This window comes from Fukomys damarensis, unplaced genomic scaffold (assembly GCF_012274545.1).
Source record: "Fukomys damarensis isolate Sample0158 unplaced genomic scaffold, DMR_v1.0_HiC HiC_scaffold_27, whole genome shotgun sequence".
Classification (NCBI taxonomy): Eukaryota; Metazoa; Chordata; class Mammalia; order Rodentia; family Bathyergidae; genus Fukomys; species Fukomys damarensis.
Genome location: NW_022900939.1, coordinates 24399207 through 24419429, shown reverse-complemented (window position 1 = coordinate 24419429; position 20223 = coordinate 24399207). Strand labels below are relative to the sequence as shown.

General features: G+C 49.2%; 2 protein-coding genes across 2 annotated transcripts in view; both read left to right on the top strand.

Annotated features, from left to right (window-relative positions):
- The window catches only part of Stip1 (stress induced phosphoprotein 1), a 13992-nt gene extending 352 nt beyond the window's left edge, over positions 1-13640 (top strand). Inside the window, exons 2-14 of the mRNA XM_010636105.3 lie at positions 4738-4947; positions 5630-5771; positions 5913-6054; positions 6612-6780; positions 8020-8146; positions 8238-8340; positions 8569-8689; positions 9867-9963; positions 10097-10221; positions 11907-11943; positions 12100-12203; positions 12359-12531; positions 13197-13640. Coding sequence (XP_010634407.1) covers positions 4738-4947; positions 5630-5771; positions 5913-6054; positions 6612-6780; positions 8020-8146; positions 8238-8340; positions 8569-8689; positions 9867-9963; positions 10097-10221; positions 11907-11943; positions 12100-12203; positions 12359-12531; positions 13197-13269 — 1623 coding nt within the window. The 3' untranslated portion in view covers positions 13270-13640. The remainder of the gene's footprint in view (positions 1-4737; positions 4948-5629; positions 5772-5912; positions 6055-6611; positions 6781-8019; positions 8147-8237; positions 8341-8568; positions 8690-9866; positions 9964-10096; positions 10222-11906; positions 11944-12099; positions 12204-12358; positions 12532-13196) is intronic.
- Positions 13641-15016: 1376 nt separating this feature from the next.
- The window catches only part of Fermt3 (fermitin family member 3), an 18474-nt gene continuing 13267 nt past the window's right edge, over positions 15017-20223 (top strand). The window contains exons 1-4 of the mRNA XM_010636185.3: positions 15017-15145; positions 15977-16153; positions 19753-19986; positions 20104-20220. Of these exons, the coding sequence (XP_010634487.1) occupies positions 15994-16153; positions 19753-19986; positions 20104-20220 (511 nt within the window). The 5' untranslated portion in view covers positions 15017-15145; positions 15977-15993. The remainder of the gene's footprint in view (positions 15146-15976; positions 16154-19752; positions 19987-20103; positions 20221-20223) is intronic.

The following is a 20223-nucleotide window of genomic DNA, read 5'->3' as shown; positions in this document are numbered from 1 at the left end:
GCGCGGGGAGGCTGAAGGTGGTGGGCGAGCGGCCCGCGGAGGCGGAGAGCGCGGACCGAGGAGCCGGCGCGGACTCGGTCGAGGTGAACTTGGAAGGATCAGGGACCGCAGTACGCAGGAGTTGCAGCGGGATTTAGCAGCCTGAGCCGCAGTGGGCAGGAGAGATGCTTCGGAGAAGGTCAGGGTGGGCGCGGGTCCCGGGCGGAATCCGCCTCTGTCCGCGATTTCAGATGTGCGTGCGGCCCCTCCCCCTCTGGTCGGCCACCGTGGTGACCCGGGACTGACATCGCTGGAAAGGCGTTTTCTGATTGCACAGAAATTGGTACCTTTATTGAGGGCCGTGAGAAGTTATTTGCCTCCGCACAGCATTCGGGGGCCCAGTTGGAGCTTTTGGTCTTGTTTTCAGTGACTTAGTTCGGTCCACCGTGGCCTGCAGCTGTGAGAGTCCTGGGGAGGTTTTGTTGTATTGGAAGCTGTCATTGAACTGTCGTGATTCATCCGGAAAAAAGAGAAAACAGCTCACCTTTTTTATGAATGATCTACAAAACCGAACCTTTTGTTCTAGTGCAGTAACTGCCCTTGTGGTAAAGCTGGAGCCTCTCTTGCTAAGTCCATGAGAAAGAGTGATGTTGGAGAGAGAGGCTGTTAAACTTTTTGTGCCCTTGTAAAAATTAAACTGTATCTGGAGTTAGTTGTTATAGTATAGACATAAGAAACACTCTGCTGGGCTACAGGAACAAGAACGGCTGTTTTGCCTTTTTTTTTTTTTTTTGGCTCTGGAGATTGAACCCAGGGCCTCAAGCAAAAAAATAAAAAGCACGTCTTCTCCCACTGAATTATGTACACTCTACCCCAAAATAGTTTTTTTAAAACCACATCAGCCATTATAGAAATGTACATACAGGTAGACTTTAAATTAATATTACACCCAAGACCACAAACTTAATGATAGTTTTGAAGGGGGCAACACAGGGGTTGAAACCCAGGCGCTCTCTACTACCATTGAGCTATATCTGCATCTTCAGTCTGTTTTGAGATAGAATTTCAGGAGTTGGCCTTGAACTTTCAATCCTGCTTCAGCCTCCCGAGTGCTGGGATTACCAGCACGTGCCACCACACTGCATAAATACGGATTTAAAAAAAAAACAAAAAATGCCAGGCATGATGGCACATGACCGTATCCCCAGCACTTAGGAGGCTGAGGCAAGGGGATTGCTATGAGTTCCTGGCCAGCTTGGGCTGTATGAGACCCTGTCCTGCCAAAAAAACACATGGTCTCTTTGTTTTTAAGAGATGGGGTTTGGGGTTTCACTGTGTTGCTTAGGTTTGCTCTGACCTCTTGGACTGTGATCATCCTTCCTCAGCCTCCTGAATAAGAACACAGGCCCACACCTCTGCATCTGATTTGTTTGAATTTTCAACTCTTAATTTCGTATTTCAGTGTCCGGAAATACTCAAATTTCTGAATATTCAAAATTAGTGATTTTAGGCCAGTGTGGCGCCAGTTGTCTGTAATCCTAGCACTGAGGAGGCTGAGTCGGGAATAAAACTGAGTTGAAGCTATCCTGGGCTACATAGTGAGTTCAAGGCCACTAAACTACATGCTAAGACCCTGTCTCTAAAAAACAAAAATAAATAAAAATAAAAGAAAATTATGTTTGTAGAAAACACAGTAAAAATACTTAATGCTCCACAGTAATATAACTTTTACATTAGACCTAATACAAGATACAACTGTATAACATTTTTTTTTCACAGTGCTGGGAATGACCACTGAGCTACACCCCCAGTCCCTGTATAACGCATTCAGCAAAACAGTACTATTGTGTGCACTGGGTGATGCTATCTCCCGTTCTACTTGATGTTTTAAAATGCTAGTCTAGGCCTGGGAATGTAGCTCCGCAGCACAGCACCTGCCTGGCAAGTGCAAGGCCCTGAGTTCAATTGCCAGTTCCAAAAAAACAACAAAAAAACCCCAAATACTAGCCTAGGGACTAAGAGGCATAGTTTAGTGGTACTTAGTCTGTGAGGCCCTGGATTCAGTCCCCAGTGCAAAACCAATAAAACCACAGAATTGATTTTTCTGTTCCACTGTAGGTCAGTACTTGCTTTGGAAAATTCCTAAGCCAGGTATGGTGGTGCACACCTATAATCCCAGCACTCTGGGGGACTGAGGCAAGGGAGTTGCAAACTCAAGCCCAGCCTGGACAACTTAGCAAGACTTTGTGTTGAAAAAGGGATGTAGCTCAGGACTACCCTGCCCCCACTTACAAAAAAGAAAGAAAGGTGCCCCCCACCAGGGATCTAACTCAAGACCTTGGCTTTTGCATGGCAGGTGCGCCACCACTGAGCTAAATCCCTGACCCTAAGAAAAGTGCTTTACTCAAGGATAGACAAGAACTTTAAAAAGCTGTTCCTTAGCTGCCCCTTCGCCCCTGTTGAGTTTGTAATTTTTTGCCTTCTGGGCTCATAAACCATCTGCTGGGGATGGTGGTGCAGGCGCCTGTGATTGTCAGGAGTTCAAGGCCAACCTGGGGTACATAGTAAGTTTAAGGCCAGCTTGGACTACATAGGTATACCCTGTCTCGAAAACATAAATAATTAACTAATTAATTAATTAATTAATTAATTATTTTGGTACCTGGAATCAAACTTGGGATCTTCTGCTTTCAAGGCAGGCGGAAGAACCATTGAGCTAAATCCCCAGCCCTTAACTGATTATTTTAAAGAAGTCAGTTACAAAAAATTGTCATCCTTGGCTTAGTAACTTTTGGCAGTGTCCTGTCTTTATCTTCATTCTCCCCTGCTGTGAATTGAATACAAGGACACTTTCCCCTTGAGCTACATTACCAGCCCTTTTTAAGTTTTGTGACAGGATCTCTAAGTTACCTAGGCTGACCTCAAACTTGCTTCAGTCTCTCTAGCTGTGTACCACCATGGCCATCTTCACTCTTTTTGGATTTTTGAGACAGGGTCTCACTATGTAGTTGAGACTGACCTGGAGCTCACTATGTAGCTCAGGCTGGTCTCAGACTCTCAGCAATCCTCCTGCCTCAGCCTCCTGAGTGCTGGGATTACAGGCGTGCGCCACCAGGGCTGGCCAGCTTCACTCTTAAGATCACTGGTTGATGGAAGTTCCTGATTGGTGTGCTTCCGAGTTCCAGAATCATCTCACAGACCATGTTCTTGTACCAGCACACTGACTAGATCATGAGTGGATGATGACTACAGAGTAGTGCAGCACCTTAGAATGACGTGACTTAAACCCACCGAATGTGTTTGTAGGGACCATGGATGTAGCTCAGTAGTTATTTGCAAGGCCATAGATTTGATCCCAGCCCTAAGAAGAAAAAGCATTTTGAAGGGAGTTGTGTGGGCTGCTGTGTGGCATCTGACCTTTTGTGGGACTGTTTAGCTAAAACTCCCTTTGCTTCACACACACACACACACACACACACACACACACACACACCCAGGACCTAGCTAAAACTCCCTTTGCTTCACACACACACACACACACACACACACCCAGGACCTTTGCACTATGCTATATCCTCAACTCTTCTTTTTAGTACAGGGAATCAAACTCAGAGTCTTGCGCTTGCCAGGCAGGCACTGTACTGCTGAGTTACATCCCTGGCCCTCTTTTTATTTTTTATTTTGAAACAGGGTCTTGCTTGGTTTCCCCGGTTGGCTGAAACTTGAGATCCTCCTGCCCCACCTTCCCAGAGTGCTGGGATTACAGACATGCACTACCACTCATGGTTCTCCTTTATTTTTCTAAACTTTTTGGTGTGTGCCATCTTTTTTCATTGTGTTTGAGAGGATAGAAAAACCACAATCATGTTTCTCTCGCCTTCTCCATGTTTGTGATGTAGTAAAATTAAATAAAGCTCTACCTAGTAAAGATCAAAGCATTAAATTTGTCATGTTACTACACCAAAACATGGAAAATGGTTCTTTGATAGAAGATTGTAGGTTAGCTTAAAAGGTGGGGTCTTGGAATAGTGGCTAGAGTTCTTAGCAGTCTACACAGAAGACAGTGAAGAGCAGAAAGATGGGTTTCTTACTGATGCTTTGTTATTTTTTGCTGTGCTGATCCTCTGCACTGAGCTTCATCCCCAGTTTTCTTTTTTTTTTTTGTTTTTGTTTTTGTTTTTGTTTTTGTTTTGAGGTAGGGCCTCAATAAATTTCCCAGGTAGAACTGAATTTACTGTCCTGTCAGCCTCCCTCAGTACTGGGATGTTAGGCATGTGCCACCATACGTGGCTTCTACTTATTTTTTGTTAGCTCTCAAAGGTATAGAAAATATGATTAGCTGGGGATTTCACCCAGCAGTGCCGCAAGCTGCCTTTCAAGGTCTCAAGTTTGATCCCCAGTACCAAAAAAATAAATAAAGAAAATATGAATGAATTACTACTGGGAAATTGAACCTAGGGTGTTTCGCGCATGCTAGGCAAGTGCTCTACCACTGAGTTATGCCCATAGCTCCAATTTCTCACTTCTGTTCCCTGTGATCTGTTTGTTGATAGTTGTGGGAAAATTTGAGGACAGATGGGCATGGTGACACACGCTTGTAATTCATACGTGGGAGCATTTAGGAGTTTGAGGCCGGAGGATCACCGCAAATTCAAGGTCGGCCTGGAAGACATAGGGACGCCTGTCTCAAAACAAAACCCTTGATACCAAAATAAGCATATTGTGGAGAGAAACTGTATTGGCTCCTTTTCTCCGCAGGTGAATGAGCTGAAGGAGAAGGGCAATAAGGCCCTGAGCGCCGGCAATATTGACGATGCCTTACAGTGCTACTCTGAAGCAATTAAGCTGGACCCCCACAACCACGTGCTCTATAGCAATCGTTCCGCGGCCTATGCCAAGAAAGGAGACTACCAGAAGGCTTATGAGGATGGCTGCAAAACTGTGGACCTGAAGCCTGACTGGGGCAAGGTAAGCTTGGGGGAGTCAGGGTCTTCAGATTGACCCCAGAAGGGCCTTGTAGTCCTTGGGTACAGCACTTCTTGGCAGGCCCTCCTGACTTGCCTAGTTATCTGGTGCATTGATTGTTACCTACCCACCTCTCCCTGTGTGACTGTGCCCTTGGAAGTAATGACACTTTTACCAAATCTCTTACCATCAGTTGTAATACAGACTTTTTTGGTACTGGCAAGAATGAAAATGCTAAGCTGTATGTGGTGGCACATAGCTGTAACCCCAGCACTTAGGAGGCTGAGGCAGAAACATCATGAGTTCAGGGCCAGCCTGGTCTATATAAAGACCTTTTCTGAAAAAAAACAAATAAATAAAAATTTGGAAAAGTGCTAGGCCTGGGGATTTACCTCAGTGGTTCCTTATAAGCGCAAGGTCCGGAGCTTGATCCCCGGTACCAAAAAAAGAAAAGAAAAGTGCTGCCACAGTGACAGGCCTTGGTTTTCAGACAAGTCAGGATAGGGAAAGAGTACCCTTTCGTATCTGGCAGGACCCAACCTTGGTTGTGTCCTCCTCCCTGATTTCTCGTTGGCCTTCATGTGAATATCCATTTTGATCCATAAAATGTAGAACAGATTTTTTTAGTATATCTGTATTACTTCTGCACGTCCTTTATTTTGTGTCTTTTTTTTATGGGTTTAAGGGCTATTCAAGAAAAGCAGCAGCTCTTGAGTTCTTAAACCGATACGAAGAAGCCAAGCGAACCTATGAGGAGGGTTTAAAACATGAAGCGAATAACCCTCAGCTCAAAGAAGGTTTACAGAATATGGAGGCCCGGTTGGCAGGTGGGCACCACGTAACTATCTTCATTATTTTCCCAATGGGGTTGATTTTTGAGCCAGCACCTCCCCCTCCCCATATCCCATAGGATATGAGGGCCCCCAGAACGCAAGTGAGCAGTGATGCACTTTGATTTATTCGGACAGAGAGGAAATTCATGAACCCTTTCAACATGCCCAACCTATATCAGAAGTTGGAGAACGATCCCAGGACCAGGTCGTTGCTCAGTGATCCTACCTACCGGGAACTAATTGAGCAACTACGAAACAAGCCATCCGATCTGGGCACGTAAGTAGAGGCAGCAAGTTGAGTCTGGAAATGCGTAGAAGCCCTGTGGCAGAGAGTTACCTGGCCAGGCTACAGGGTTTATGCCTTTGTGTTCTCCACTGAGTGGTAGGGGTTTTAAGGATTGGGCAAGCAGTCGTTTGAAATGTTCTAGTCTACACAGGCCTCTCTTCCCTGCTAGGCACCTAGAATTTTTATTTTAGGTGGTTCTGGGAATGAAACACAGGGCCTTGTGCAGAGCATGCTTTGTGGAGGTGGGTTGTAAATCTTGAGCCCTTTTTCTCTTGCGGTTAGATAGTCAGGTAAACCTGTAATGACACATTCTGCATATCTGCCAGCCTCCAGTAGCACTTCTGATCTCTGAGGCTTCCTTCATGTAGAGCTCTGAAGGGTTGAGCATTCTCTAGGTGCAGCCTTTGAATAATGTATAATTTAGCCTTCAACAGATGGGTTAGGATTAGGAACTTCTATCCATGGGAATCTGATTGTTAGCAGCAAATGGGGGCTTAAGATCGGTTGTGGCAAGGAATAATTTTCTCTTTTTAAAAAATGAATACTAGGAAGCTACAAGACCCTCGGATCATGACCACGCTCAGTGTCCTCCTCGGAGTTGATCTGGGCAGTATGGATGAGGAGGAAGAGGCTGCAACACCACCACCCCCTCCTCCTCCTAAAAAGGAAGCCAAGCCAGAGCCAATGGAAGAGGATCTTCCGGAGAATAAGAAGCAGGTAACAGCTTTCTTTTTTCTGTTCTGTGTTTATAGACAACTAAGTGTACTAGAAATCTCTATGTTGAATGGGAACGTGTATCGACCTTAGATAGCTGTGGTTATTTTTAAATGCTAAATGTGTGCTATGTTACTGCTTGAGCTCAGAGCTCAGCGTTGTGAGGGCCACATCTAACAAGACTGCTTTTTTTTGGGTTGTTTTTTGGTTTTGGGTTTTTTGAGACAGGGTCTCACTGTGTAGTTGAGACTGACCTAGAACTCACTGTGTAGCCCAGGCTGCTCTGAACTCATAGCGATTGGCCTGCCTCAGCCTCCCAAGTGCTGGGATTACAGTCGTGAGCCACCACGCCCAGCAAGGGCAAGACTGCATTAAAAAAAAGTTATATAAAAATAACTTGGAAAGTCAAAAAAAGAAAATACTATTTCCAAGTCAGAACATCACACGTTTTAGTAGCCCCCCCATAGTCACCACAGCTGCTGCAGAGCTGTCAGCATGAGAACTGGGCAAGGCAAGATAGTAACTCATGAGTGATATGTGTCCCTGCCGAGCTCCAGAAAGGCAGGTCCTTAGGCTTCTGTTCTGCCTCCTGGCTGGATGTGGCATGTGGTTGAAAGTTGTCCACTTAGCAATACTGTCTTCCAAAGCAGGAGGCATGTGCCTAAATGATTTTATTTCTCTTCTTAAAAAGAAGAACAGCAGATTGTTGCCAAATTTAGTACCTTTTAATGGGTAAGTGTTGGTTGCTCGGGGTGTCTCAGCTGGAAAAGGGCCCTCGGTGTGGGTGGTATCGAGCTGTGCTGCAGACTCCTGCTGCCACTCTGCCCCTTCTCCTATCTCTCACCGCCCCCTCTGCTGGCCTCCAAACTAAGACTCCAAGACAGCCATGCAACAGGAATTTGGTTTTTGGCCATTTTCATTAAAACCTGGCTCAGAATTGTACTGTCCTCACCAGTTGCCTTGAATTGAAGGGGATTTCTTCTCTCTTAACTTTGCTGATAAAGCCAGGATGGGACCGGGAATTTAGCTCAGTGGCACTGGTGCCTGCCGGGATGGTAGGTAAAAAAGGAAGAGTTTCAGAGTATGCTGGTAAGTGAAGAGGCCTTTGGTATGAAGAACTTGTTTCTCTGTGGATGTTAAATTTTCACCTATTTCATCGCCTTTGACAGATCGTAAACCCTTGCTTTCTTTGCTATTTGAGTTAGAGTTGCTCAAGACTTGATTCTTCCAAACTCCATCTAGGCACTGAAAGAAAAAGAGTTAGGGAATGATGCCTATAAGAAGAAAGATTTTGACACCGCGCTGAAGCATTACGACAGAGCCAAGGAACTGGACCCCACCAACATGACTTACATTACCAACCAAGCAGGTGAGGCTCAGGAACCAGGGGCAGCACTTGTTAGGCATCACTGAGGGACAAAGTGAGCACTGACTCTTCTTTTAACCATCCTGCCTGACAGCGGTATACTTTGAAAAGGGCGACTATAATAAATGCCGGGAGCTTTGTGAGAAGGCCATCGAAGTGGGGAGAGAGAACCGGGAAGACTATCGACAGATCGCCAAGTATGCTTGACCTTGTGGAGCACCTTGAGTAGAGCATTGGCTTTCCAAGGCTTCACTGTCCAGGGGTGGTGAGGGGAGGTGTTGCTGACCACCAAATAGCATATTAAAGGGGCTGGGAAGGAAGCCACTGGAACCAAGACAAGGGGTGTTGAAATAGTCCCAGTAATTTCTCTGCAGGGGATTTCTCTGGCTCTGCCCTCAGAAAATTAATTCTCCTTTCTTTATCAGAGCTTACGCTCGAATTGGTAATTCTTACTTCAAAGAGGAAAAGTACAAGGATGCCATCCATTTCTACAACAAGTCTTTGGCAGAACACCGAACTCCAGATGTACTGAAGAAATGCCAGCAGGTGGGTCAGATAGAACTGCCACCGGCCGGTCGTGGTGGCGCATGCCTGTAATCCCAGCACTCGGGAGGCTGAGGCAGGAGGATCGCTGTGAGTTCGAGACCAGCCTGGGCTACATAGTGAGTTCCAGGTCAGTCTCAACTATACAGTGAGACCCTGTCTCAAAAAACAAAACAAAACAAAAAAAAATAGAAGTGCTGTTTGCAGGTCTGGGAATGAAACCCAGGGCTTCATGCATTTGATTGAGGCAAATGTTCTACCCCATTTCAGTCCCCAGTGCCGTATGTATGTGAGGGAACGAGTAAGTAAATAAGGGCTGGGATGAAGCTCATTGCAGAGGCACTGGGGTCAATCATCCCTAGTATTGTAGGAAACTAAACTCAAAATTTGTTTAAATAGTGCCTCCAGCTCTAGTGGTGAAGCCTTGCACAGTGGTACACATCTACAGTCCCAGCTACTCAGGAGGATAGGGTTCCTTGTGCTCAAAATTTCAAGGGCAGCCTGGGCAACATAGCAAGACCCATTTCTAAAAATAAAAAAAAAAAAATTTACAAACGGGTTAGAAAATTAACTTTGCTAATGCTGGGCATGGTAGCGCATGCCTGTAATCCCAGCACTCGGGAGGCTGAGGCAGGAGGATCGCTGTCAGTTCAAGGTCAACCTGGGCTACATAGTGAGTTGAAGGACACCCTGAGCTACTAGTGAGACCCTGTCAAAAAAACAAAAAAGGGCCAGGGATTTAGCTCAGTGGCACTGTGCCTGCCTCAAAAGTACAAGGTCCTGAGTTCGGTCCCTGGTACCAGAAAAAGAAAATTAACTGTGTTACTGAGCTATGTATCATTTTCGTGTAGGGCATGCTTTTGAATCATGTACGTGTACCACTGCTGTTCACTTTGTTCTGCTGTGTACCTTGCTAAAGAGACATGTAAAAGTGTGTGTCTGTCTGTCAGTCTCTCTGTCTGTTTTCCTGTCCCTGGGATTGAACCAGGGCCTCAAGCGTGCTAAGCCACATTTTCTGTAGCACTGAGCTGCTGCTACTACCTTAGCACAGGAATGTAAAATTCCTAAAACAGAAGTAAATCTTGCCAGCAGGACTCTCAAAAATTATTATCTAATTAGGTTTTTCAGCATAAGCATTCATAGGAGTTTAAATTACTATTCCAATAATCTTTTTTCTTAGGCAGAGAAAATCCTGAAGGAGCAAGAGCGGCTGGCCTACATCAACCCTGACCTGGCATTGGAGGAAAAGAACAAGGGCAATGAATGTTTTCAGAAAGGTACCTCATCTTCCCTGTTGGGTCTTTTAGATACTAATGGTTTCCTGTGCCTGACTCAGCATACATGTGGCCTGGTGCTTCAAAGAGGTGGCTTTTTGCTTTTCAAAAAATAGTCTTTGTTTTCCTTATCCAGGAGACTATCCCCAGGCCATGAAGCACTACACAGAAGCAATTAAACGGAACCCACGAGATGCCAAGCTGTACAGTAATCGAGCTGCCTGCTATACCAAACTGCTGGAATTCCAGCTGGCGCTCAAGGTGAGGAGCTCAGATGGGTGGGGCAGGGTGTGTCCCTCCCATCCCTTTTTGTTTTGTTTTGCTTTCATTTGAAGGTTGATCTTTCTTTGTTCCAGATTAGATTCACAGAGGCAGTACTTGTGTTCTTGTGAGTTTTTTTGTTTTTTGGTTTTTTTGTTTTGTTTTGTTTTGGTACTGGGGTTCGAACTCAGGACCTTGCGCTTGTGAGGCAGGGGGCGGCACCACTGAGCTAAATCCCTGGCTTGTGTGTATTAAAATACAGGGCCTCTGCATATCTGGTCTGCCTTGTGGGGTTAGAGGTTGAAAGTACTTGGGAAAGTGGATGCTTATTTTTATTTCGAGGCTGTGTCTTGCCAAGCTGTATGGGTTGACTCCAACCTTAGCAGTCTCCTACCTCAGCCTCCCAGAGCACTGCTTTTTAACCATTTTATGCGCACACTTGGTGGCCTTAAGTATATTCACATCATTAGGAAATAACTACAGGACTTTTTCATCTTCCTACACTGAAATGTCCTCTGTTGACCACTGTTTCTGTTCTGAGTCTGAATACTGCAGGTACCTCAAGCATGGCCACGGCAATGTTTGTCCTTTGGGAACTGACCTGCTTGACTTTATGTAATGTCTTCAAGGTCCATGTAGGTCCCGGCCTTTGTCGGTTTCTTTCTTAAAGCCAAACAATATTCTATTCTATTCTATTTGCACGCCATGCTTTGTTGGTACATATGTTGGTTTGTTGCCACCTTTTGGGTATTGTGAATAATGCTGCTAAGAGCATGGATGTACAAATACCTATTAATGTCCCTACTTTAAATTTTTTGGAGAACATACGCAAAAGTAGAATTGCTAGATCAGAAGGTATTTATAGTTTGTAGAACCATATTAGAATGACTACACTATGTTTCCTTTTTTTCTTTCCTCACTTTTTGCTGTTTAGTTTAATAGTTCAATTGTAGGTAGGTCTGCTAGTCTGTCATGTACAATATAGTCAAGTGTGACTGTGACCCTGGAGATGTAGTACCCATTTATGAATATGATCCACTCCTGCACCTCTCTGTGATGTGTTTGCTGTTATCTAGCAGAACAGCCTGGACTGGACTGTACTGTGAGATGGTCTTGGCAAAATCTGATGTAGTTAGAGATACTAAGTCCTGGGCCCAATGCTGGTATTTGTGTTTTTGTTGTCCCCCCCAGCCCCGAACTCAGGATGTTGTGCTTGCAAGGCAGGCCTGGTGCCACTGAGCCAAATCCCTGGGCCTAGGACCTCGAACTGTCGAGGCAGGTGGGAGCACCACTAAGCGAAATCCCAGGCCCATGTTTTTGATTCCTTGAGACAGGGTCTTGCTTTTGTTCAATCTGGCTTTGAACTCATTATTTAGCTGTGGCTGTCATGTTCTCTTTCTCTCAGAACTAGAAGTGTCACCACCTTTTCTGTATTTGTCATAACATCAGGCTTTTGAAGAGTCAGGCTGTTGTATTTCATGGGATGGTGATCTGTCTAGAGTTGTCTTTCCTGGGGCCGAAACCCGGCTTTCTACTCTGTTGTCCTGCTTAACCCAGGGCCAGCACTGGTAGGAGCAGCAGAGGCAGAAGCTAAAGCCTCTGGCACATCCGACAGCATGACTGAACGGTTTGACTGAGTCCCTGTAAGGGAGGACCCTAATTTCCTAACTGCTGCTTCTTCCTAGGACTGTGAAGAATGTATCCAGCTGGAGCCGACCTTCAGTAAGTGCCTTTCCCTGCCTCTCCCTGTCCCCTACTCTGCCAAAAGATTGAGAGAAGGAAAGGGCAGGGACCATGGCCTGTTGCATCTAGATCAGCAGGCACAGAGCTGGGGGAGCTGTGTTTCAGATGGTGCCTTCACCTCCTATTTGTCCGTAGTCAAGGGTTACACCCGGAAAGCAGCTGCCCTGGAAGCCATGAAGGACTACACAAAGGCTATGGATGTGTATCAGAAGGCACTGGACCTGGACTCCGGCTGTAAGGTGTGCTCTGCTGGCCTTCATGGGCCCACTCAGGCCTGTTTCGCTCTCAAGTCTTCCCTCTCCCTGCAGTTCCAGTCGCCCTCCCTGGCTGTTACCATGAACTTGCTAGAGAATTGAGCCAGATCATGCTGACCCTCTCTCCCTTTTGAATACAGGAGGCTGCAGATGGTTACCAGCGCTGTATGATGGCTCAGTACAACAGACACGACAACCCCGAGGATGTGAAGCGGCGAGCCATGGCTGACCCTGAGGTGCAGCAGATAATGAGTGACCCAGCCATGCGGCTCATCCTGGAGCAGATGCAGAAGGACCCCCAGGCGCTCAGCGAGTAAGCCAAGTTCAGGATGGCCTTGCAGATGATTACCTAGGCAGGATTGTGCAATCTTTCTTAAAACTGGAAGGATTGAGCCAAATGTGGTAGCACATACCTATGATCCCAATATTTTGGGAGGCTGAGGCAGGGAGATCACAAGTTCAAACCCAGCCTGAGCAGTTTAGTGACTTCTTAGCAGAACCCTGTTTCTAAAAAAAGAGTTGGGGAGCTGGACATGGAGGCACATACCTGTAATTCTAGCACTCGGGAGGTTGAGGCAAGAGGTCAGCCTGAACTACGTGAGACCTTGTCTCAAAAAAAAGTAGAGAGGGGCTGGGGATACAACTTGGTGCAAAGGCCCCTGGTTCAATCCCCAGTACTGTGTGGGGAGGTACATTGTGGACGGGTTTTCTTTACTTGTTAGTCCTGACAGCTTATGCGGTCAGCTGGAAAGGCCAGGTTTGTTACAGAAAAGTGACTCGTGGCTTTCTAGGCACACAGTAGGCCTGGCAGGTTCTGCACAGTAGCGAAGGCCTTTGCATGGCCCCCTTCATCAGGCCTCTTTCTGTAGGTACCCTGACTGTGGCTGCTTGGGGTTCGGGGCTGGAGCTTATTCTAGAAGCAAGGAAGCCATCTCTGAGGGCAAGTTTCCCTCAGTTCATTTCACCTGTCTTTTTTAGACACTTAAAGAACCCTGTAATAGCGCAGAAGATCCAGAAGCTGATGGATGTGGGTCTGATCGCAATTCGGTGATGACTCATCTCTTCCCTTTGCCCTCGTGTGGAAAGACGCTGGGATGGCGGCTAGCAGTGCAGCAGAGGGAGGGGAGAAAGAGCAGCTCATCTTTATATTTATACGTGCCACCTGGAAGACACAGACTTACACAGCCGCCGCCGCCCAGCACTCGCATGGTCTCCACTGCTGCCCTCGAGTTTCGTGTCTCCTTCCCCCATGCCCCAGTCGCCGTGTCGGCTGCTCCCCCATAGTTGGTTATTTTTTATTTGGGGCAGTGGGCAATATGAGGGGGGTGTTCTTCCCAACCTGGGGTCCCAGCTGTCTTCATATTGTTATCTCCACGTCCCCGTCTCCAATAAAATAAGCCAGGTGGACGTGGTTATATGTTATTCTGGCTTTTGACTGATTTCTTTCTCTCCCCTCCAAAGACTGGCCTTTTGTTCTTACTGGGCTGGGGGACGCGCTGAGTGAGCAGGAGCTCAATGGGTTGGATGTAAATGCTGCTGGGTTCCATGGCTTTGCCAAGGGTGACCGCTAGGTGGTGCTGTTACTCGACAGAAGGAAACCTTCACGAACGCTCCCCTTGACCTACCAAATGGCATCTCAGATCACCTTTAGAGTGGTCCCATAAACTCTCCACATTCCAATCTCAAACTCAAAACCAGCTAGATCCAGAGAATACTGGGTTCAACTAAACCAGAATAAATCATGAGAAAAACTTCAACCTGGACCTGTAGAGACCCACTACTGCCTATTAGGTGAGTCATTGGGTGGTGTTTTTCTAGAACTCTCTACTGACCTCTGAGCTGATGGCTGAGTTTTGCTTACACTTCGTGATTGCAGCAGTGTGTTTCCTGAAGCCCTCTTCCAGGCTGGGGAGGTGTTTTGGCAGCAGTTAAACTTCCTCATTTGTTCCAAGAGTGTTGCTTTCTGGGTAGGCAAGATGCTGAGGCTAGCAGCCGGCTGTATTTCTTGCTCTTCCGGGTTTGTGTGAGCTGGTTTTTCCCCAGGGAGTCCCCACAGGCCTGGCCCGTGTGGGTGGCACAGTTCAAATAGCCTCATTTCCAGCGGCGTCTGCTGCTGTCACTTGAGCTCCTTCCTGCCTCCACGCCCACTTGATGAACTCTGGAAAAGCTGAGTGTGTTCAGCCTTTCTCTGAAAGTTTACCTCCGAGGACATGTGCAGGGGAATATTAGACCACTGGAGATGGTCTGGTGACTGAGCAGTGGTTCTGGGGGACACGAGAAGCAGAGTAGATGTGTCGTGCTTGAAGTTGAGGCCAGTGGGTCAGGGAGAAGGGTTGTCAGTGTTGGGGAGATCTGTTCTCTCATTACCTGGGCAGCACTAAGGCTGACAAATTTGCCGTTTGGGGGCAGGAAGAACTAAAGCACCTTATTGCCCCTTGGGGCTTAAGCTGGTTTGACCTGCCAAAGTCCTAGATCCATCCATTCCCTTCCCTGGCTGTCTCTCCTGCATCTGGCTGGTTCATGACCCAGGGGCCACCTCAACAGGCTGAAGATGAGAGATGGTCCTAATGTTGGCTGGCGTCCTGCACACGAATAGTGGCTCCTCCGATTTGAACTAAGAGGAAGGAGGCCGTCTGTAGCTTCGGGCCTACAAGTCCTGCTCTCTTTGCTTCCTGTGCTCACTCGGGACAAAGGCTGGGCCCCACTGGAGCCCTCTGCTCACTGGCAGTGTGCTTTCTACGCCCAGTGCCCGCCCTGGGGCGGGGCCAGCCCATCCTGCCCCTGATAAGGCCACTAGGGCTGCCCTCTGAAGAAGCTCAGAAAGAAAGCAGAGGCGAGGAAGCAGTCAAGGTCTGCAGGTGTGTAGCCTGAGGCCAGGAGTGGCTGGCACTTCCCACCACCCGCAGCCCCAGTCCTTGGCAGGCCAGGTAAGCTCCAGCCATTGCTCCAGTCAGGACCCTTCTCTCCCCTGCCCCCAGGGCCTCTGCCCAGCCTCTTGCCCGGTCACACGGCAGCTGGCACTTTCCACTGCTGAAAGGCTCCAGGCAGCGGTTCTCGGGTCTTAGCTGGGTTTGCCCTTCCAGTGAGGGTCTGCGGCTGAGGTGAGCAAGAAGCCTGGGGTGGGACCCAGCCCTGCACTCAGCAGGGTGCTCTTGAATGAGCCTCTTACCTTGCCTTAGTCTTCCTGTCTGTACACTGGGAGTAGGCTAAAAACGTGTCTTATTGGGTTTTTGCTGTTTGCTTTTATGCCTGAATATGGATCTTTCCAGAACCTCAATATGAACTTGAAACTGAAGTGAATTTCACAATAAAACAAAGAAGATGGATCCTAATGTCAGGGAAGAACAACCCTTCGCTTCCATTTTTCAGTAGTATCTTCTCAGACAGACTTTGCTCTTCACTCCGTAATGCTGTAGTATGTGTTTGAGGACAAAAGGAAGTGGAAACCAGTAGGGTAGGGAGTCTGAAGGTTCTAGGAAAGGAAGTAAGTGTAGAGCCAGTTTGATGAAAGAACAAGCCTTCTTATACTTCCTTTTCTTTTCTTTTTTTTTTTTTTTTTTTTTTTTGGTATGGGGTATCGAGCTCAGGACCTGAACTTTTGAGACAGGTGTGGCACCACTGAACTAAATCCCTGGCCCCTGCGCCCCGAATCTTGCCGCTGCCTGTGCATGCTGGCCTCTGTCCTGCTCCTTTCCTGCCACTTGCTGCTGCCTGGGGCACCATGGGGCTTGCCCACCTCACCTCCCTCACCCTCTCAGCAGAAGCAGCTGCAGCCATGGCAGGGATGAAGACGGCCACCGGGGACTACATCGACTCATCCTGGGAGCTACGGGTGTTTGTGGGTGAGGAGGACCCGGAGGCCGAGTCGGTCACCCTCCGAGTCACCGGGGAGTCACACATTGGCGGTGTGCTCCTGAAGATCGTGGAGGAGATCAGTGAGTGCCCGGCTGCCCCCACTTCCCCAGCTTGGCACCCGGGCGGCTGCCACAGTGTTCCCCGGTACTTCCGGACCACCCCTGCTGCACAGCTCGCGATAACTGTGTCACAGTGACTCAGACACTCTTAATCATTTAGTTCCAAAAAAGACATTTCCCCAGTCTCTCGTACCCCTCCCCCCCCACTCCAGCTGCTTCTGCCGAGCCGGATCAGGCAGATGGCCACTCACCCACTTTTCATTTTGGAATGAGGAGGCAGTGCTGGAGATTGAACCCAGAGTCTTACACCGAGCTACATCCCTATCCCTTTTCTTTATTTTTTGAAGGCCAGGGATTAACTCAGTGGTGCTGCACCTGCCTGGCAAGCCCAAAGTCCTGAGTTTGATCTCTGGTACCAGAAAAAAAAAGATTCATTTTTGATACTGGGTTTCACTAAATTGCTAAATTTCCCAAGCTGGGCTCAAACTCTATCCTCCTGCCTCAGCCCCGCAGAGTGCTAGAATCACAGATGTGCACTACCACACCCAGCCTCCATTTACCCACTGCTAAGGACAGAAGGGGAGGGTTTGCCTGGGCAGAGGCCAAGGTCACGTTTGTTCCTGAGGTCTGAGAGAGGGCTAGGGGCTCCTGGTGACCTGGGGCCTGCTCCGCACTTCCTCCTGGGTGAAGCCCTCAGGAGGCTGGTGACAGGCCCCATCTGGGGGGGATGGCCCTGCCCCCACAGGAAGTTGCAGCAGAGCAGACTGCGGTCTCTGTCATGGCAGCGAGACACGGGGCCAGGAACGTGAGGACTTCTCATCATCCTGCCCTGCCTGATGGAGGTTGACCTTCCTGGGAAGGCAGCAGGAGCACTCCAATAGCCAGGGCCAGAGGGCAGGCCACAGGAATCTGGTCAGGAGCATAGGGACTGGGCCTCCTTGGGCAGACTTCCTCAGACCCAGCCAGCCGCCATGTGCAGCCCAGCACGGGTGTCAGTGAGACTCCAGGGTAGCACAGCCCCAGAGCCCAAGCAGGGAGGGAGCCTCCAGAGGCAGGGCCCAAAGAGGCTGTGAAAGCAGAAGTGGGGAGCAGAGTCTCCCTGGGGAGACTGGGTATCAGACCAAGTCTCGGCAGGCCTGGGTTAAGGCAAGACATGAGGGGCCTGAGAACCAGGTTGTCCACAAGGCACATCATGTCCACAAGGTACTCCACTGATGGACCCGGGCAAGTCCCTCCAGCTCACTGACCCTGCAGTGAGGATATTGTCCCCATCCACCCCGGTCCTAGTCCTTCCTAAGTGCGTCCAACGTGGGCTGTCTCCTGGCACATGACTGGCTGGTAAAGCTGGCCCCTTCCTGCCTGGCCCAGTAGTCTATGCCAGCTGTCACAGGAAAGCCACCATGGGGACCTGGAGGCCTGGATTAGGGCACTTCCCCGGAGAGGCCACTTGAGTCCTGAGAGGTGGTGACAGTAACGAGAAGCTGGGTAGAAATGCTGTGGGGGTGAGGGGTTCTCTGGGTTAGGGCTGCTGGACATAACCAGACACTGGCCCCCGGGGTCCCCTGGCAGCGCCTGCAGGCCTTGAGTTCTCAACAGGAGCTTAGACCTCATCTTGAATGCACCCAGTGTTTGCAGCAGGACAGGCCATGCCACAGTGGATTGCTTTTGGAGGGAGGGTGGGATAGTGTCTCACTATGTAGTTCAGAATGGTCTTTTTTTTTTTGGTACCAGGGATCAAACACAGGACCTTGCACTTGCAAGGCAGGCAGCAGAACCACTGAGCTAAATTCCTGGCCCCAGGCTGGTCTTGAACTCACTATGTAGCCCAGGCTGGTCTTGAACTCATAGTGATTCTCCTGCCTCAGCCTCCCAAATGTTGAGATGATAGGGATATTCCACCAGTACAGCTGCAGTGGACCTTTGGGCTGAGTTCTTGGGCAGCCAGTGGGGGCAGAGTGGAGGCAGGGAGGCCCCGAGCAGGCCATCTGAGTTGTCCTGCAGAGAGGGGACAAGGCTTCCAAAGGTCAGAGTGGATGGAGAGAAGGGCGATTTAGGAGGTGAGGTTGACGCTGATTCGAGGTGAAAAGCATGGTACTTGGGACCATGGAGCACTCTTTGTTAGCTCCCAGACTGACGTGGAGGGGCTTCCCGGGGAGGAGGGTTGCCTCTGTCCAGAACAGTCTGAGCGGAGCACTTCAAAGACTGGGACTAGGAGCCACCGTGGCTATCGACCCAGTGCTGGGCATGTGGCCGGGTGAGCAGAGGTGTCAGGAATATAGGAAGCTGGAGCCTGACCTAGCCTGTATCATGTGGGTCTGCCTGGAGCAGAGGTCGGTGCTGTGGGTGCTCCAGGAAGAGGGTCCCTGACTGTACCCAGGCAGAGACCGGAAGGGCCAGGTCAGAAGAGCAGTCTGAAGAGGACAGGGCCAAGGCAGAGTCCAGAGAGGAAGAGAGGAGGCAGCCCAGAGTGAGGGCACAAGAGGGAAGGGGTACACCTGGGGAGAAGTGGCCAGATACAGAAAGGTTTCTCTCAGGTTGGGCCACACAGGGACAGTCGGGAGGGTAGAGGAGTGAGCGGGTATGGAGATCTAGAAAACCCCCAAGGAGGGCCAGGCAGAACCCCAAAAAGATGGGCTCTGCACACCCAGAAGGACAGCACACCCATCATGCTTTGCTTCTAAGCTCATCTCCTGCCACCTGCAGAGAGGACGCAAGTTCTGTGTCATCGATTGCTGTGTCCAATTCCCAGGTGGACGATTGAGTGATGGATTCATATTTTCAACTGAATGCTTACTTATGTGTGGTTGTGTGTACTTACATATGTCACTGACACGTGGCACTTAGCAGGTAGCAGGCATGGGTCAGTGTCCGTGAGTTAGGATGATTGTTACATGTTACAAACAGGAAAATTGAAGCCCAGCCAGGAATGGTGGTGCATACCTGTAATTCTAGCACGGCGGAAGGCTGAGGCAGGAGGATTGCAGTGTGTTTGCGGCTGGCCTAAACTATATAATGAGACCCTATGTCTGAATAGAAAGGCTCGGGATGTAGCTCATTGTGAAGGTCCTTAGTTCAATTCCAGTGCTAGAAATAAGAAAGGCAGAGAGGAAGGGAAGAAGGAAGGAAGAAAAAGGAAGAGTGGGAAGAGGCCCATAGAGGTTAAGCACTTTGTCCAAGGTTTCACAGGGAGTCACAGTAAATGTTTAGAGTGCTTGCTGGACAAACCCCAGGCCCCAAAGCTGTACAGAAGAAGTATAGTATCTGCCTCCTAAAGTGCCAATTGTATTCAGGGAGCCCACTGGGCTGGATGAGGTGCATGAGGTGGGGTCACCAAGCTTGGGGCATTCAGATTCTGGGTTTGGAGCCAAGCATGGTGGCATGGGCCTGTAATCTCAAGATGTGCGAGGCTGAGGCAGGAGGATCACTGAGTTTGAGGCCAACCTGGGCTACAAAGTAAGACCCTCACAAACAGATTCTGGATTGGGGACCCCCAGGAAGTGATATAATGACTGTAGCTAAGGGCCAATCCCTTGTCCTCTTGGAGGCCACCCCTCACACCTGGCGTGGGGACCTGGACAGGGCGGACCAAGATCCAGTGTACACTGTGGCCCCACCCCCAGATCGCAAGCAGGACTGGTCGGACCACGCCATTTGGTGGGAGCAGAAGAGGCAGTGGCTGCTGCAGACACACTGGACGCTGGACAAGTATGGGATCCTGGCTGATGCCCGCCTCTTCTTCGGGCCGCAGCACCGGCCAGTCACCCTGCGGCTGCCCAACCGCCGTGCACTGTGCCTGCGTGCCAGCTTTTCCAAGCCCCTCTTCAAGGCCGTGGCCGACATCTGCCGCCTCCTCAGTGAGTAACCCACCTGCAAGGCCTCTGCAAGGGGCAGGTCCCCTCCCTCCCCGTCCCTGCCCCTGCCCCCAAGTGCTCAGCAGCAAGGTGGGAGGTCACAGCGGGAGCTCCCCGCAGGTATCCGGCACCCTGAGGAGCTGTCTCTGCTGCGGGCTCCTGTGAAGAAGGAGAAGAAGAAGAAAGAGAAGGAGCCAGAGGAAGAGGTGTTCGACCTGACCAAGGTCGTCCTGGCTGGCG